Consider the following 17,488-nt stretch of genomic DNA (forward strand, 5'->3'; position numbering starts at 1 on the left):
TTTTTCTTTAAAACATTCAGAGAATATTTTCTTATTGCAGTTAATCTGTTTATTGTACTTCTTCTTTATATTCACGAAAGGTTCTAAAGATAGGACAACAAAATATCAAACGGATCAAAACAATACAGCATAGTGGTTAATAAAGAAAACAAGGAAAATATAGATCATTTCACTTTTTGGTCACTAGTTTTGTGCACTCTTCTGACAGAAAATTTTATCTAATCCTACTGTTTGTAAAAACTTGGAATGCATGTGAAAACATATGAAACTAACTTTAAGACTTTCCCGAAAATAGTTCTTACTGTAACCATCCAAATAAAAGTAACAAAAACGTGCTAAAACAAAAAAAAAATTACTGGATACAGTGCTAAGGCTCAGGCACAAGAGTTCAGCAAAAGCAACATGTTTCAACTGCTGTTTCATGTTCTGAGAAAGATGATGAGCCTCTGTAGAATGTGTTGGACATGTGCAATATCTTTTAGTGTCTTAGATAGGAGTAATCGCACACCAGGTCATATCTTTTCCGGTTGTGGAAAGTTTCAGTACATACATGGTGCAGTTGCTGCTGTAAATACAGTTGGTACAGCAGCTACCACTCCAGTTCTACTGGATATTTCCCAGTCAGGCAGGCGGTGCAGTGGCCCACTTTCCTGCTGGACTTGTTACAGGAGCTGATGTTGTCCTTCTCCTGCAGGGAGGCGATTCCCTCCTGAACAGCTGATACGAGGCCCTCCACAGTCAGATACTTAACACTGTCAGCACCTGTACGACAGAGTTAGTGTTAACTGAGATGCAATTTTGCTCCAGTGAAGAAACTGAAATACTACTGCTTTGTAGCAACAGGCCATACTACCACAGAATTATATATTAGTACTTACCAATATAACCAGCAATGTCCTGAAACTCTGGCTTGTTGGCAATAAGCTCCTCCTTGGTTGGAATATTGATGCCCATGTAGCAGGGGAACTTGATCGGTGGAGATGCCACCCTGATATGGACCTGTGCAGGAAAGCACAGAGGTTAATTTAATGTAAATTGATAAAATCTGTGTTTTTTTTAAGGGCCTATTTTCATATCAACATATTGGGCCAAAATATAATATTTGATCATATTCCCAGAGGGTGAAGATTGCTCAATAAGGGAGATTGTAACAAAATGGTGTACATTCATTAATTTCAAAAGGCACAGCATACTTAAACATGTTTTTTTCTCTGTAAAATAAATGTTACAGTATTGAAACATCAATGTTAGTGTTAATAATGACATTTCTTAGCAAAAGTTAAAATCCTCTAACTGGCATTAACCCACTCAAGACGGTACATAAAAGGTGGATGTAGCTAACGTGATGTCAATAATTGGTGTGTGAACTACCATTGTTAAGCCTTGAGTTTGGCATTTGGTCGTCACCATCTTGGTCTTTTGAATTTGGATGCAATAAGCGACCAGTGGATCTGAGTAGAGAACCCGGGGACACTAGAAATGGTGATACGGTATCTATCACAAGTTAGCCCCATCCTAAAACATACCCTGCTTTATCATCGATTTTATTCTAAATTAAAATATAATTTACTTAATGAACATCATGCTTAATTCAAAAACTGACTTGTAGACAATCTGACTTCTTTTTGCAACCACAGAGGTCTCCCTCTGCTGGTGCTTAGAAAGAATGCATGTTTGGCTCCACTTTTCAAACCCAAAGGCTGCATCCATCTTTCAGTTACAATCTATGATGGAGACTCATCATTTACATGGATTGAAGCTATTTTTTGCTAAAACTTTACTGAGAAGCAACACCAGACTGCATTCTTCATCTTCAGACCCTGACTGTACCTTCTTCCCATCTAGTGTTACTACAGACTGACTGGAGTGTTTTTGCTGCTAGAGATTTAAATGAACTTACAGATGCTGTGACATCCTACATTAGTTTTTTGGGAGGGTATGTGTGTGCTGGCTAAAATATTCTGTGCATATGACAACAACAAATCCTGGTTTACTGCAAAACTCAGGCAGCTTTGTCAGACAGGAGTCGAGACCATATCCTGTACAACCCGGGCAACAAAGCAGATCAGAGCAGTAAAGAGGTGCTACACAGGTTTTCAGCCAAGGACTCTGCAATGGTGTGATCATCTGCAGAAGGCAACCTGAATGTGTTTTAGTGCAGCACATGAGCAACTAGTGCTGGCACCCACAGAGATATGCGCTCTCCACTGCACCTCAAAATATCTGCATTATGTTACAACAATTTATCAAGCTCTAGTAAACCAACCTCTGTTGCACCAGCTTCTTTCAGTAGTTTAATAATGGGAGAGATGGTGTTGCCTCTGACAATGGAGTCATCAATTAACACCACTCGTTTCCCAGCAAAGTTGTCTGTCAGAGCCCCAAACTTCTTGGCCACTCCCAGCTGCCTCAACCGTGTATTTGGCTGAATAAATGTTCTCCCAACGTAGCGGTTCTTACACAGAACTTCTATGTATGGAAGACCAGACTGTGAGAGGAGGACAAGAAGAGAAAAGCTTGTGAGAACAAAAGTCAATCAGGTGGTAAAACAATTATTTTACCAAGTTAAAACAGACGTCTTGCAGACAGACCTGTTGAGCGTAGCCCAGGGCAGCTGGGGTTGCAGACTCTGGCACAGTGCTGACCACGTCCACATCTGTTGGAGCCTCGATGGCTAACTGCCGACCACAGCGCTGCCGCACAGTATAGACCATCTGTCCTGAAGTACATTAATATTTCAGTAACACTAAAAGATAGCCAAATGGTTAAGAACAAGGTCAGTAGTAAGTGAGTTACACATAATAAATATTCATACCTTCAAAAATAGAGTCTGGTCTGGCAAAGTAAACATATTCAAAAATGCAGAAGGCAGGCAGGTCTCCCTCGGGGCGAGGCACCACACTCAGAGTCTTGACTCCATGTCTGGATATCTGAACTATCTCTCCAGGTAGAACCTCTCTGTAATACCTGAGAATCAAACAACATGTAAATACTCCCAGCACCACAGGTTGCTGCTAAAATACAAAAGATGTCGCAACAGTGCTAAAAACTCACTTGGCACCGATAGACTGGAAGCTACAGGACTCTGATGACACAACCCAGCCCTCAGTGTCCTCCTCCCCAACACCTGTCAAGAGCAAAGTAAAAGAAGTTAATCATCCACCAGCTCACACATTTCACCTCTGATGAAATCAAAACCTTGTCTGTGACACAAAAAATGCTTAAGCACTGTTAAGCTCTTGTGAGGCCTCTATCAGAAAAATCGACTCTTTTGAGGACAAAGTCAAGCCAAAGGTATTTATAGAGCATCAAAACAACAGATGTTGGTCCAAAGGGCTTTGTCATACAGAAATAAGAATGGCATTACAAACTTGACAAGTTTTAAATGGTTCAGTTAGTGTTAAATTAACCCTATAATAATCTACAAAATACACATTTAACCTTCTGAACTGCAAAAACCCACAGACAAGTTGAAAGATATGTTTTTAAAAATGCGCAAATTACACAATTTACCATAACTATAAATTGTAAATACTGAGAAAAATTTGGGGTTTTCAACTTTCCAGCAGTCTTTGAACTACTCATTTATGTTATGCTATTTGGTTGGAAAACTTATCCAAATCTAAGCTTAAAATCGTAATATTTGATCAAAATAACTTTATTCTGTCTTGTTCGATTTTTTTTTTAAAATAAAAGGTTAGCTCTAACCAGAGTCTAAAAAAAAACAACCTTAAAGTTCTATAGCAATTTATGCAGAATAAAAAGTTTTAAAAAATCAACATCCATGTTATTCCTTTTCTTATGATTTATAGCATCACGGCTTTGTTATACTGCGCAAAACACATTTTCAAGTTCTCTCTACTTCTGGTTGTGTTGTTTCCATAATGCTGCAGGACTTTATATTACAGTAGAAAAAAATGAGGCAACAGTGAATAGAAGTTTGATAGCAAAAACAAAAAAAAAACTGAAAATGATTGCTGTTCAAATGATAATAACCATGATTTGAATACCTGTAGTATGTAGTTTAGAGATGGGAACAAGCCGTCCAATGCAGAGGGGCCGGTTTCCATACGGATCACGCACCGCGTAGATAACGTCTTTGAACATCACCAGCAGCGAGTATGATGTCGGGGTTTCAGTCATGAGGTTTTTTATCCTACAAAGAAAAAAGTAACAAAACAAGTGTTGAAATAGTGTTGTTTTTTTAATGTATGCAGCACTAGGCCTTACTACTCACCTGGCAACCCAGTCAGGTGAGTCCAGCTCCTCCATAGGTGGAGTGAATGCCAGCAGCTGGGTGATGAGCTCGCTGTCTGAGCCGGTGGAGAGGCCGACACCGTGGCGCATCACCTGCACGGCACATTTACAATGACTGATTTAGTGTATATGCATATACAGAAGTGTTATTTTATACACTAAAACATCAATATGGTTATTTGTGCCCTTGAGAAGAAACACACTTTTACTAATATTGCACATGGAAGAAAGATGTGTCAGAAAGAACATTTACAAACTCAACTCACACCTTTTTCATAGTGAAAGTGCACTTCAGGTGGGACATTAATATGCACCACATTCAGCTGGGATGAGCACAGGACCAGTCTCACCTTTTTCCTCAAGGCATGCGCATTAACTAGCTCTCCATTGTGTGCCACGGCAATCTTGCCATGCAGCGTATCAACCACAAAGGGTTGGCAGTTCTGCAGCTCCGAGATCCCAGTGGTTGAATAGCGTGTGTGACAAATGCCGAGGTTACCATAGCGCAGTTTCAGCAGAGCCTCGGGTGAAAATGCAGTGTTCACTAATCCCATTCCCTACAAAAATAAAAATATAATGGCAAGGGGAATCAGTGAGATGGTTTTACTTACATAGTCCACACAAAAATGAAAAGATGCCATTAGTTATATGCAAAGTAGAGAATCAAGGTGCAATCTGAGTGTGATGAAGCTTCAAAACAAACAAGCGGAGGCCTTAGATGTTTACTGTTTATGTAACTGTGTACATCTAGTGTGAATGACTTATACAGGGTTTTCTGTTTCTGAAGTGTTTGTTTTTGATGGTGTGAATTAAACTGCTCATACAAGGAGCTCCTCAGCGTTACCTTGTGTGTTGTGTATGTGGGAGGACTGGCTCCATTACTGGTCACAATCCCAGCACTTTCCTGACCCCTGAGAATACACAAACAACGTAAACTGTAACAGTGTAAACAACACAGTTGGAGATTATTTGTATAATAAGAAATCCCTGTTTTGTTCCTGCAAGCCTGAACATGAATCTAGCTGTTCAACTCCTTTTATTTGGTACAAGCCTTGAGGCGAATCAAACTGGTTTGAGCCAGGCAAAACGGAGCAAGATGGAGGACATAAAAAAAAACAACAGTGTTTCTCTGTTGCTGAGCAGCCATATATGGAGAGTCGCCTTGCTGCAGCTTCAGCCCATTTACCAAGCTGCTTCTCAGATTACAGCTGGTCCCGCCTCCCCAGCACACAGCTTAAGCCAGTGGTGAGGCTGCTCTTCAGCACGGAGGCGTTGCTTTCAGGCTTAACCGCCTGGTTGCCTAGGGAACCGGGCGGCAGAGACCAGACGGGGCTGGGGGAGAAAGAAAGCGTTTCCAGGTCAGCTCAAACATGGAGAGGAGAGCACAGAGACAAAGAGTGGGTGACAGGGAGCTGGTGGAGGAGATGGGCTCGGTGGAGAGGCAGTGGGTGGAGGCAGAGGTGCTGGCTCTGCTATCAGTGTGGGACGAGGTTGGAGCTCAGCACGTAGCAGAGAGCAGAACCACGTTTGAGCTGATCTCAGAGCGTCTGAGGCGGCTCAGCGTTGTGCGCAGCTGGAGGGAGTGTCAGGCCAAGTGCAGAAGCCTGGGACTTCAGAGCAGGAAGCCTGATGCAGCAGTAGCAGCAAACTACAGCCCAGCAGTGGATGGAAGGCTGGTGGAGGGATGGAAGGAAGAGGTGGCAGATGTGGGTAGTCAAAGAGGTATCTATCCTTCCTCAGTCACTATCCCAATGCAAGAAGGTAAATGTAAGTTCAGCACAAACTGTAGCACTCATGATAACATGCGTCTTTCTTGTTTAAACTGAGAGCATGTCCATTGCAGCTTGCTTGCCCTAAAAACTGATTCAAACATTTATTCATCACATTGATTAAATAAAATCAGTGAGTTAACAGTGTGTGTTTATGTGTGTGCAGCGAGGAGGAGTAGTGCCCATCCTTACACTCCAACTGTGGCTGAAGAAGGAGGCCGCCACTGGACAGACGATGAAGTGCGAGCGCTGTTGTGCGTCTGGGCCGACCGCCACATCAGGGAGCGCTTGAAATGCACGCTACGCAATAAGTCCATCTTCCAGGAGATGGCACGACAGATGCAGAGAACCTTTGGGGTCGTGCGCAACTGGAAGCAATGCCGTACGAAATATAAGAACTTGAAGTATGACTACAAGACCGCTAGAAGCGCTCATGCTGCCGGAGGCTGCAGTTCAGGAGGCCCGGGGAAGTACATGAAGTTTTTTGACGAGGTGGAAGCCATTCTGCTGGACCACGGACTGGAAAATGGAACTTTGGAGATGCAGAAGAGGTTGTATGATGGAGAAGCTACAGCAACGAGGCAACAAACACCAGCAGCCCCTACAGGACAGATAATGGCCTCAGACAGTGAGGTTGTCATAGAAATCGATGATGGTATGTATTCAGTCTGCAATGCACATAGTAGCTTTAGATTCAAGGCTTCAAGAAAATAATTTTTTATTGTATTTTCAGATGACAACAGTGACGATTATGACCTTGATGGCGACGTGGAAGCAAAATGGAGAGGCACAGGTAGGAGAAATCTGCCAAATCACTTGTTAAATTAGTAGCCCATTATCTTCTCTTTGCTTAATCTATTCTTATTCACTACAGATGCTAATCTAACACACACGGATTCGTCCAGCTCTGATCAGTTCCACGTGGTCACCGTGTCCGACACTGGTCGAAACTGGAGTGACCAAGAGGTGCGAGCGCTGATTCAAGTCTGGTCCGATGAGCGTATAAGCAGGCAGCTGGAGAGTTCGACCAGAAAGAGGGACATCTTTGTACAGATCTCCAACCGGTTGTTGCAACTAGGCATCGAACGTGACTGGAAACAGTGTCACACTAAGTACAAAAACCTCAAGTACCTCTACCGGTCCCTTCAGAGGGGTAAGACTGACGAAGACGACCCAAGACGGATCATGAGGTTCTACGATGAAGTGGACGCCATCATGAATCACACAACTAATGTCTCAGTAAATGACACAGAAGCTGCTGACTCTACAGATTTAGGCTCATCCGCCATGCTGGAGGGTTGTGAGGAGAACAATAACGTAGATGTCCGTTTGCCAAAGACAGACTCTGTGACAGGAGCAATGGGAGCAAACGAGGGAAAAACTTCGGATTTGTTCGCAGTCGTAACCCGTGATGTTGCATCAAACACTGAAGAACAAGAGCTGGAGCATCATGTCAATCTACAACACATACTGATGAGTGAGCTGATTATCATCATTCATTCATGTCTAGTGAAGCTTCAACGATTAATGACTTAGCTGTCGAACTATTAAATTAAGCACCAGCTATTCTGAAAATTGATTAATCAGTCTGATACATTTTTTAAGGGGGAAAAAAAATCTGAATTCTCTGATTCCATCTTCTTAAATGTGAATATTTTCTAGTTTCTATATTCCTCTATGACAGTAACAAGACATTTGAAGACATTATCTTGGGCTTTGCAAAATATTAATTGTCATTCTTCCCAATTATCTAACATTTATTGGACAAAACAGCAAACTGATTAAGATCAATAAACAGTGAAAATAATCAAATGGTTGCAGCTTTAATGTCTAGTATTAAAAAAAGGTTCAATGAAAATAACTTACACAATTACCATTAGTCGATTAATAGAACATGACCAGAAACTAATAACTGCCAAAAGTGTAACGATTTTGTCCCGTATAACATCTGTCATCAACTTACATGTACAAAATTATGGTTTCAGTGAACTGACCCTTTAAACATGTATGTATAAAAACCCTTAGAATAAGTGGGAAATACGTAACATTTTCCACAATTTCTGAATAAAAATGCTAAAATTGAATCTTTTAGGCACATTACATCTTTTACAAACTGAATTTTCCCATATTTCCAAATAAGCCTTGTTCATGTCACAGCCATGCAGTGAAGTTGTAACTTAAGCAGCATGTGAAAGCAATATTTTTGTTTTAGAAAGTACAGACTGCTGTCTTTGTTTTGTAACTGCCTTACGTTGTTTGCAGATGCATTTGAAAGTAGGGCAGAAAAAGATGATATCTATTCACCAAAAAGAGGAAAGAAGAGAAAAGCTGTGGATCAAGGTTCGAAATGTGTCTCCTTCTGCCCTCACTTTGCATGTCACATGATGTCTAGAACTGACTGAAGCTTTCATAATGTCTGTCCCAGTCCCATGATTTGCTACGGAGCCTCATAATGAAATTAGGGGTAAAGGTACGATTGTAACTGTTAACAAAAGGCTCAACTCATGATGAAGTAAAAGTAACTTTGGGTGTTAATGAAGGACTAAAATTTTGGATTACTTAAAAAGTACTTCTAGTAAAGTAAGCATTGTAATCTTAATTTAAAATACGCTTTGTTTGTATTTTCAGACCCCGCGATCCAAGAACCAGCGAAAAACGTGGACACCAGAACAGATTCAGAGAATGCCCAGTGCAAAGAGGAGCATGATCACATCCCAATTATTAAGATCAATTCAGTGTGTTCAATGGCCTCCTCTAATCCGTCCCCACAGAGCCAGGTAATATCTACATACAAACACAATGCGATCCAGAGCTGCATTTAGAAGCAAACTTCATTAACGCTCTAGGAATGCTGGAGGAAACACTGTAAAATCACAAATTCTACAGCTTATTATTGCCACAGTCTGTGACTTCTTTTAGAGCTGCAACAATTTATTCATCATTATTTGGTAACTACTTTTCTAATCAATTATCATTTTCCAATCACATATATATATATATATATATGTATATATATATACTGATTAGGTTTGAGTTTTCGGGTGCTTTTAAACAAGATATTTTAACATTTTTTGTGATGTGGAAAATTAAGACAGATATTTTTATTTATTTTGCAACATGTTATAAGGCCAAATGATTAATCAGTTAATTGTGGAAAAACAAACTGTAGATGAATTGATATTGACCTAATGAAATTAGGACTGAATGATATGCAAAAAAATCTTATTGTGACTATTTCTGAGAGATATTGCAATGGGAGTCATGATTTTAGTGAGAAAGATTATTTTCATATTTCTTTTCCAGTGGGGAAAATAATAATAATTGTAGTAATAACAATAATGTGGTTTTCTATCAAAATGAAATATATATAAATTAAAAATTTATTTTAGTATTTTTCAACATATTTTACCCTTATCTAAAGAAATGCAGCTGCTGTGATTTGCTTGTTTTGCATTTGTCCATACTAATGATCAGTTATTTACATTTTTTGATTTATCTGTCTCTTATTTTCCTGGTTAATCAATTAGTTGTTTGGTCGATAAAATGCTTGAAAATCATGAAAAATGTCAATCAGTATTTTCTAAGATAATGACCTCAAATGCCTTTTTTCATCCACAACCAAAAGATACTCAGCTTGCTGTTTGAGAGAAATAGTGAAACTTGAAAATAATTACATTTATGAAGTTGGAATCAAAGAATTTGACTTCCTTTTCCTGTAAAACAAAAAATCCAAATTGATTATTAAATTAGCAAATGATTAAATTAAAAGTTGCAGATCAAAATTTAATCAATTGTTGATCCTTAGATGAACTTGTCTGCTGCATCTTCAGAGTTACATTATTCAGTATTTCAGAGTGAATCTGTCACTCCATATTGACTCTGTGGTTACATTTATCACACTAAATTTAAAGGAAATACTACAGTATTCTTGCTTAAGTGATTATCTTGTTGATTTGTCAACATTGTCGCTCCCATGTGTTTAAAGTCAGTTTTGCCCAGCAGTGTCAGGAAAACAACTCAAACCACACTGGACAAATCATAGTCCAATTTTTTGTTATCCAGAGTCATGCAAATGTGCGTCATGGGAGTTGTTTTCCTAAAGAATGCAACACTTTCAAAGTATTTTTCTGTCACATCATTATTCCAGTTTCTCTTTTTCACACAATTGCAGCAGGGAATTTGCAGCAGCGGCATTACTGTGTGAGGGGATTCTTCTCCTGAACGACATACATAGAACTTAGTATCTGCAATTATTAAAATAACTAACAAAATAAGGCAATGAAAACACACTATTAGTTTACTGTGAGCTGGATTTCATTGTTTTTTGTCATCAACACAAACAACAGATTTGTTCTGATTGTCATATATTTGTGGTGTTGTGTTATGGGACTTCAAGGGTAAACTTTTTCTCCTCACCAGCACTTATGTCTCTTTTTCTGAACTATTTTCAGGGTCTATAACCCAAATGTGTAAGAAATTAAATGCATGACAAGTATCTCCAAGGCACAACTTTGCACATAATTATAACTCTGTAAATCATCATAAATTAATTAAGTCACACAGCTTGGGAAACACTCGTTTTAAAACTGGAATTTTGACAAAGCATTGAGAGAAGGCTTAGAAAGGAAGCAGGATACTTTTTTAAATATTAATTTTACTTTGAAATAACTTGAAAATGGAATTTTCGAGGTTTAAATATAAACATTTAAGGGTTTTAACGGGTTTTAATCATAGAAAATGACAAAAATCCAAGTTTAACGCAGTTGGCAACTTTCTGGCCGTTACACCTCCGTTACTCACCGGTGCTGTAACGCCACCAGCCCCAGGGTTAAGACCTGAGCCACCTCCAGCTGCGTGGGCCACTCTCCGGCAGCGACACACCCGAAAACCCCGCACTCCTCCCCGATACCGGACTCCTCGAACTCCATGCCGCCGCCGCCTCTCTCTCCTCCGGTCGGTCTTCCGTTAACCCTTACCGGACGGTCTGGTGCCTGAGAGCAAACAAGCGCGCGCGTGCCCGTCCAGTGAACACGTGCCTGCGCGAGACAAGGAGGATCGTAAAAAGAAAAACACAAAACAAACTCAGCCGTTAAAGGCGGCCATTAAATCACGAGAAAACAAAATCTAGAAAACAAAAACAAAACGACACGCTCTGATTAGAAAACAGAGAAAATTATCGTAAACTACTCAAATGTGTTGAATTAGAGAAACTCACGTGGTGTTTTTTTGTGCGACTAATTACAATAAATTAAATCGATTAGGGTCAAAAAGACAGTTTCTTTGCTCGTGATTGAGTTTTAGATAAATCAGTCTTCACGTCAAAGAGAAAATGGAGGCACTTTAGTTGTTTAACGCCGAAAAGTTTTGCGTCTCGTTAATATTTGATGTACGAGCCTCTTCCTCACACGTGACAATCAATGCACTGCGATTGGCTCCCAAAATCAGTCCAGCGACGTGATTGGCTGTCAGCGCACGTAAGACACAGCCCGCTGCGCTCTCCCGCTTCCTCCTGCCGCTTCATCCAGCAACTTCAGAAGTACTTTGTCTTCTTGTGTTTCAGGACGATTCTGGACCGAGCAGCGCCATGTCCTCCACCGCAGGTAATATAGAGTAAATAATACACACTTTGGAGCTTTAGTTAACTGTGCAGCAGCTTTAAGTTTCCCGTTTTTCAGAACTCAACATTGGCCAGAAGCTGAATGAGGGGAAGACGAAGCAGATTTTTGAGCTCCCGGACCAGCCCGGACTGGTTCTGGTCCAGTCCAAAGACCAAATCACAGCTGGGAACGCAGCGAGGAAGGATCAGATGGAGGGCAAAGCTGCCATCGCCAACAAAACGACGAGCTGCGTGTTCAAGCTGCTGCAGGAATCTGGTGAGGATTCAGTCAAGTTAAAAGTTAGTGAAAGCATTCAGGGGAGCTGCGTCATACTCGCCCCGAGGCAAACCTCCCACATGGAGCATTAACGTAGTTCTTCTAATCAAGCACTCCTCCACACGCAGTAGCATAATGTCACTGGAGTTTCCTGAGTGGAACTTCAAAGCTGGTTTGACCCTGGTGAGCGTGATAAAGAGGTCAGTGAGGTGACAGTAGTATTGAGGAGGAAAGACAGCCTTGGACCTAATTACCTTTTCTGTTGCAATCATCGGGCAAGTCTGTTTCAGCATTTATATACATATAAAAAAAAAAGTCAGAACGTGATATAAATGTAATTCACAATCCCTCAAACTAAGATACAGTCAGATGAAACTATAATTACGCTAAGTTTATTTTAAAAGCATGCTTTAAAACAACCCAAGTTAACCAAAGTGCTGTATGTGTGTGAAGAAAAAGACAGAAGAAACGCATAAAAACTTTAATCAATTTGTAAGCAGAATTGTAAAATGAAGTACATGAAATGAGACAACGGAATAGCAAGTTTGACTTCTACATTAACGTACATATGACAGTCTAAACAAGACACAGGAGGATAACGATGTGTAAGATGAAGTTCTCGATTATAATGAATAAAAAAAATGACCAGCAAGGATAACAACTGTGCAATCAAATTCAAAATTAAATATATAATGCTAAATTGTAGGATTAAATTCAGAAAGTATATAAAATGCTTTAAAAAAAAAAACAAACAAAAAAAAAACAGATTGACAACTTGTAAAATTGACATTTTGAAGTAAAATAAGTGTGAAATGGTAAACTTAGTAAGACCAAAACCTTGGATATTTAGTTTCAAATCAGACATCTAGCAGTCTCAACAGTTACTTGGAGATTAATTTCTTTTGCATTTTGTTTTAAAAAGAAAACCGGAAGTAGTTGATCATAAAAATGACCAATTTTCTGCTATTGATTAGCTAAAAAATCATTCTAGCTGTACTGAGAACACGTGATCATGACAATGCTCGATGTTTACTTCTGTTACATGCAGCACAAATTATTTATTATGTAGAGTTTTTTTTTTTTTTTTTTTTTGACAAGTGTGCACAATCCCTGTAGTTCTCGTGGGTGAGCACAACTGATAGTCATATTACAATGTTGATGATGAGTTCCAAGTGGTAAAATGTCAGGAAGTTGCAGTGAGAAGCTCGTACAGGGACAGTCATGGATGTAATGCTCAATTTATTCTTTTTTTCCATTTTGCTACTTGCTTAATTAACTTCTGTGTGTGGTTACAGCTCTGCAGAGAAATGAGACAGCGCACCAGCAACTATATCGGAGCAGAGAAATGATCAAATAAAACTAACAAAGTAAAACTAGCAGCATGCACAAACACGTGGTTGGTGCCAGAAAAATGGAGGATCAGAGTTAGGCAGGCAGCCAATACAGACTTGTGAAGGCCTGAGTTGCTTTTTAGATGTGAGGAGAAAAGCTTCCACATGTGGGAGTGTTTCTTTCTCTAAGTGGCTGTTAGTGGGAACCTCTGACAGTTTTTATGGTGCATGCATGTCTTGCATAGTTCCAAAATGACTTTCCACCTAGCTTGAATTTCTAGGTAATTAGTTAACTATAGCCATGAGTGCAGAGTTGTGCTAACTGCTGTCTTGTGACTTGATATGTTGCCCTTTTTATAACTGAGCAGAATGTGACCAACCTCATCTCATGGCCGTAATTAAATTTGTGGTTGAAAGATATTTGTGGTAACTTCAACTGCTGGTATATTTGAGGATTCATCTGTTATCCAAATGTATACCAAAGGAATAAATTTGTGGCATTATTTTTAAAACGTCTGCCCTGTTTTCCAGGAATTAAGACGGCCTTTGTGAAGCAGCACTCGGACACGGCGTTCGTTGCGGCCCACTGTGAGATGATTCCCATTGAGTGGGTGTGTCGGAGGGTGGCGACCGGATCCTTCCTCAAGAGGAATCCGGGAGTCAAAGAAGGCTTCCGCTTCTCCCCCCTGAAGATGGAGATGTTCTTCAAAGTGAGTCTGCAGGCTCACCTTGATTGATGTTTTCTCAGTCTTCTAAGGTCTGTTTGTGGACTCATCGATGATTTGTGATTTAGGATGATGCCAACAATGATCCTCAGTGGTCAGAGGAGCAGCTGCTGGAGGCAAAATTCTCTCTGGCTGGGCTCACTATTGGCCAGTGTGAGGTGGACATCATGAATCGCAGCACGGTGGCCATATTTGAAATTCTGGAGAAGGCCTGGGCCACTCAGAACTGCACCCTGGTGGATATGAAGGTATGTAGTGCAGCGCTGCCCTCTGCTGGGTAAACATGGTGTTGTGGTGTGACAACCTCTTTACTGGGTGTGTCTGCCTGCTGCACAGCTAATGCGTTTTTTCTTTCTTATAGATTGAGTTTGGGGTGAATGTGAAAACTCAGGAGATTGTCCTCGCCGATGTGATCGACAATGATTCCTGGAGGCTGTGGCCAGCTGGAGATCGGAGCCAGCAGAAAGACAAGCAGGTCAGAGCTTCGTCTTTGCCTCTTCTTTTTTTTCCTCATTTTGACACGTTATAAAGAATCAAAGCTTAAAATGAGTTTTTCTCCTTTCCAGGTGTACAGAGACCTGAAAGAAGTTACTCCAGAGGCGATGCAGATGGTGAAGAGGAACTTTGAATGGGTCTCTGAAAGGGTCAAGGTACGCTGAACACATGGTCTCTCTTTATCTCGTCTGTTTTTGGGGCTTTTGTCAACATGAACAAAAACCTACAGCTGTTTTGTTTTTGTTTTTTTTGTAATGTATTTCATTTAAAACAAAATCAGTTTGATACTATGAACATGCTTTAACCCTTTGAACCCCAAGTAATTGTTCCTTGTACATTTTTACCTAATATAGGCTCATTTTCACAGCAGTATAAAGTCCTGTACCAATCATGGCTAGAAGAATAGAGGGCACAAAAATGTATTCTCAAAACTATTATGCCATAAATGTCAAAATGATTAAAAAAACAAAACAAAAAAAAACCCTGAACTATTTTTTTTTCTTTTACAAAATTAGGGAGAAAATGAAATCAAACTGCAGCATTTACCAACTGTCCATGGGTCTTATCAATACGGGGAAAACATTGGTTCTATATACTTTAGATATTTTATTACTTACATTTCCAATTTGTGTCCATACTTGTCTCCTATCAGTTCTATAAACACAGTCTGTGTCTGTTGGTCACCGCTGAGTCAGTCATGGCTTTTTACTAAATCTAGTTAAAGCAAATAGTGTTATTATTAGGATTTTTTTTTCTTTAATGAGACATGTTAAAGTAATTTTGATGAAGTGCCGCGCTTTTAAGCTTAGATTCAATATGATTTTTCCAACAAAACTAAAAGTCACTCACAAGTTCAAGGACTGTGATAAGCGTTTCATAAGCGTTTTTATTTGTTTTTTGATACATACTTTTTAAAACCTACTGGTGGGTTTTGGGGTTCAGAGGGTGAAAATGTGTTTATGCATTTGAAATGAAGAAATAACTTTTTTTTTTTTGTGAATAAGCACGCTCTTTCTCATTGCTTTAAGTGATGAAATCAATTGTGATTTGCCCTGAGCTAAATGATTCCTGTGTTGTCTTCAGCTGCTCCTGGAGCCACAGGCCAGCAGCAGGGTGGTGGTTCTGATGGGTTCCACCTCAGACATGGCCCACTGTGAGAAAATCAGGAAGGCCTGCACCTCCTACGGGATTTCCTGCGTCCTGAGAGTCACCTCGGCACACAAGGGTCCAGATGAGACGCTGCGCATCAAAGCAGAATATGAAGGTATGTGTTGACGTTAACCTTCAGTTTCCACCTTTTCTAATGAAGTGGAGATTTTGTTATACAAATAACCTCAAATATGCTTTTCCCCAGGTGACGGCGTACCCACTGTGTTTGTGGCCGTAGCTGGAAGGAGTAACGGTCTTGGTCCCGTCATGTCTGGAAACACTGCTTACCCTGTTATCAACTGCCCTCCTCTCACTCCAGACTGGGGATCACAAGATGTGTGGTCATCGCTCCGCATGCCAAGCGGTGAGCTGACCGTTTTATATGCTAAGTTATTATTCACATGTGGGCTCTTTCAGCGTTATAATAAATCCTTAATTTGTTTTCCCCTGCAGGTCTTGGCTGCTCAACAATCATTTCCCCTGAAGCTGCCGCTCAGTTTGCAGCGCAGATCTTCGGGCTGACCAACCACCTCGTGTGGTGCAAACTGAGAGCCTCCATGCTCAACACCTGGGTGGCTCTCAAGCTCGCTGACAAGAAGTTACAGGCCTGCAGCCTCTGAAATGGATAAAAGGCCTGTTATAGCCCAGTGTGTTCCACTTTGTCATGTCTTTGTTTACTATGAAATACCCAATAACGGTAGATGTCTCTCACGCACAAATCATTCCATTAAAAAAGAAAAATGATGAAAAGCTTCATGGCTATATGCACCTGTACTTGTCTGATTCCATTTTAGGGCTTTTTATTTCATTGACTTTTTATGTCCTAGGGGGGAAAGCACAGCTGTAGCTGACAAGTGGGGCAGTTGCAGCATCCTGATGTGGTGGGCGTTGGCTCACTGTAATAACTTGGACATCTAGTGGTGCTATGGAGTTTTTTTTTTTTTTCTGTCTGTACGTCAACCTTTTGTTTGACTCGTACAAGGATGGTAACGTGATGCACTGGCCTCAAAAGTGATTAACAAGATGTAGCTAAATGCTAATATGTGCTGCTGAGCCACAATAGAGAAAACAAGTAAACCACCGAGCAAGCAGAAAAACACACAAGAATCGTGCTTTTTCTGCTATGAAGGCTCATGGAAATTATTTTTTTTTTATTTCCATTAGTTTTAAGAGTGAGGAAATTCCACTTAAAGCAATAGTTTAGTATGTTTTTAAAATACTGATACTCATTTTTTTGGTGAATATTTTCAGATAAAAATGTCTGAGTTGGAAGTGTAGTTTGACAACAGTCTGTGAAGTACAGTGCCTCAGAAATATTCAACCCACACGATAGCAAGCAACTCCGTGAAAAGGTTATTAACAAAAATAGAAGTCAGGTGATGATACAAGAATAATTCCATGTCCCCGAATGTCTCTTGGAGGACAGTCAAATCCTTAAGAAATTTTATATGGCATATGTGTAAAACTGCCAGAGAGAGACTAGTGAGGGAGGCCACCACGACACCCATGACTCGTCTGAAGGAGTTGCAAGCTTCAGTGGGCAAAATGGTAGAGACTGTGCATCCAACAGTTGTCAGTTTTACACCAAAGTTTTGTAGGAGAGTAGCAAAGAGAAAGCCACTGTCGAAAAAGCTCATGATGACTTGACTTCCATAGAAAGCATGTTGGAGACTGTGAGGTCAGCTGAGAGGAGGTTCTTTAGTTTATGAGACCAGATGCTATGTTTAACAGGCTCCAAACACTGCATATTATCACAAACGCGTACTGGCATGGTGGTGGCGGCATCATGATGTGTTTTTCAGCAAGACAATGATTCAAAGTTAAAGACAACACGGTGAATTGGCTGAAGTTGCCCAGTCAGAGCTCAGACTAATCCAAATGGGAATTTA

The 17,488-nt window shown here is 40.3% G+C and overlaps 2 protein-coding genes across 6 annotated transcripts; one reads left to right on the forward strand and one right to left on the reverse strand.

Annotated features, from left to right (window-relative positions):
- Positions 1 to 26: 26 nt before the first annotated feature.
- On the reverse strand, positions 27 to 11,702 carry ppat (phosphoribosyl pyrophosphate amidotransferase). 2 transcript variants are annotated; one of them, XM_035948867.2, is made up of 12 exons: positions 11,432 to 11,702; positions 10,827 to 11,062; positions 5,102 to 5,168; positions 4,608 to 4,814; positions 4,238 to 4,350; positions 4,011 to 4,156; positions 3,055 to 3,127; positions 2,816 to 2,967; positions 2,592 to 2,719; positions 2,267 to 2,488; positions 879 to 999; positions 27 to 762 (listed from the first exon to the last, which is right to left on the reverse strand). In XM_035948867.2, the coding sequence occupies exons 2-12, from the start codon at positions 10,952 to 10,954 to the stop codon at positions 590 to 592; spliced, it is 1,530 nt and encodes a 509-aa protein (XP_035804760.1). In that variant the 5' UTR covers positions 10,955 to 11,062; positions 11,432 to 11,702; the 3' UTR covers positions 27 to 589. The 2 variants fall into 2 exon arrangements, with proteins under 2 accessions (XP_035804760.1, XP_023127573.1); XM_023271805.3 differs by having other exon boundaries at positions 11,242 to 11,702.
- Positions 5,605 to 16,353, forward strand: paics (phosphoribosylaminoimidazole carboxylase, phosphoribosylaminoimidazole succinocarboxamide synthetase). Of its 4 annotated transcripts, none has more exons than XM_055016670.1 (15): positions 5,605 to 6,024; positions 6,193 to 6,681; positions 6,760 to 6,819; positions 6,901 to 7,503; positions 8,289 to 8,366; positions 8,655 to 8,803; positions 11,587 to 11,626; positions 11,702 to 11,899; positions 13,762 to 13,940; positions 14,024 to 14,203; positions 14,317 to 14,430; positions 14,522 to 14,605; positions 15,534 to 15,714; positions 15,805 to 15,963; positions 16,053 to 16,353. In XM_055016670.1, exons 1-15 carry the CDS (start codon positions 5,628 to 5,630, stop codon positions 16,217 to 16,219), a joined length of 3,078 nt encoding a protein of 1,025 aa, XP_054872645.1. In that variant the 5' UTR covers positions 5,605 to 5,627; the 3' UTR covers positions 16,220 to 16,353. The 4 variants fall into 4 exon arrangements, with proteins under 4 accessions (XP_054872645.1, XP_054872646.1, XP_054872647.1 ...); XM_055016671.1 differs by having other exon boundaries at positions 5,605 to 6,018; XM_055016672.1 differs by having other exon boundaries at positions 5,605 to 5,979.
- Positions 16,354 to 17,488: the final 1,135 nt, after the last annotated feature.

Source organism: Amphiprion ocellaris, chromosome 2 (genome assembly GCF_022539595.1).
Source record: "Amphiprion ocellaris isolate individual 3 ecotype Okinawa chromosome 2, ASM2253959v1, whole genome shotgun sequence".
NCBI lineage: Eukaryota > Metazoa > Chordata > Actinopteri > Pomacentridae > Amphiprion > Amphiprion ocellaris.

Excerpts from the sequence above, each read along its gene's own strand:
- ppat (XM_035948867.2), bottom strand. The coding sequence starts at position 10,954 with ATGGAGTTCGAGGAGTCCGGTATCGGGGAGGAGTGCGGGGTTTTCGGG. Across the intron at positions 5,169-10,826 it reads CTGGTGGCGTTACAGCACCG|GGGTCAGGAAAGTGCTGGGA; the intron begins GTGAGTAACGGA and ends GTGTATTCTCAG. Across the intron at positions 3,128-4,010 it reads CTCTAAACTACATACTACAG|GTGTTGGGGAGGAGGACACT; the intron begins GTATTCAAATCA and ends TGCTCTTGACAG.
- paics (XM_055016670.1), top strand. The coding sequence starts at position 5,628 with ATGGAGAGGAGAGCACAGAGACAAAGAGTGGGTGACAGGGAGCTGGTG. Across the intron at positions 6,682-6,759 it reads TGTCATAGAAATCGATGATG|ATGACAACAGTGACGATTAT; the intron begins GTATGTATTCAG and ends TTGTATTTTCAG. Across the intron at positions 7,504-8,288 it reads TCTACAACACATACTGATGA|ATGCATTTGAAAGTAGGGCA; the intron begins GTGAGCTGATTA and ends CGTTGTTTGCAG.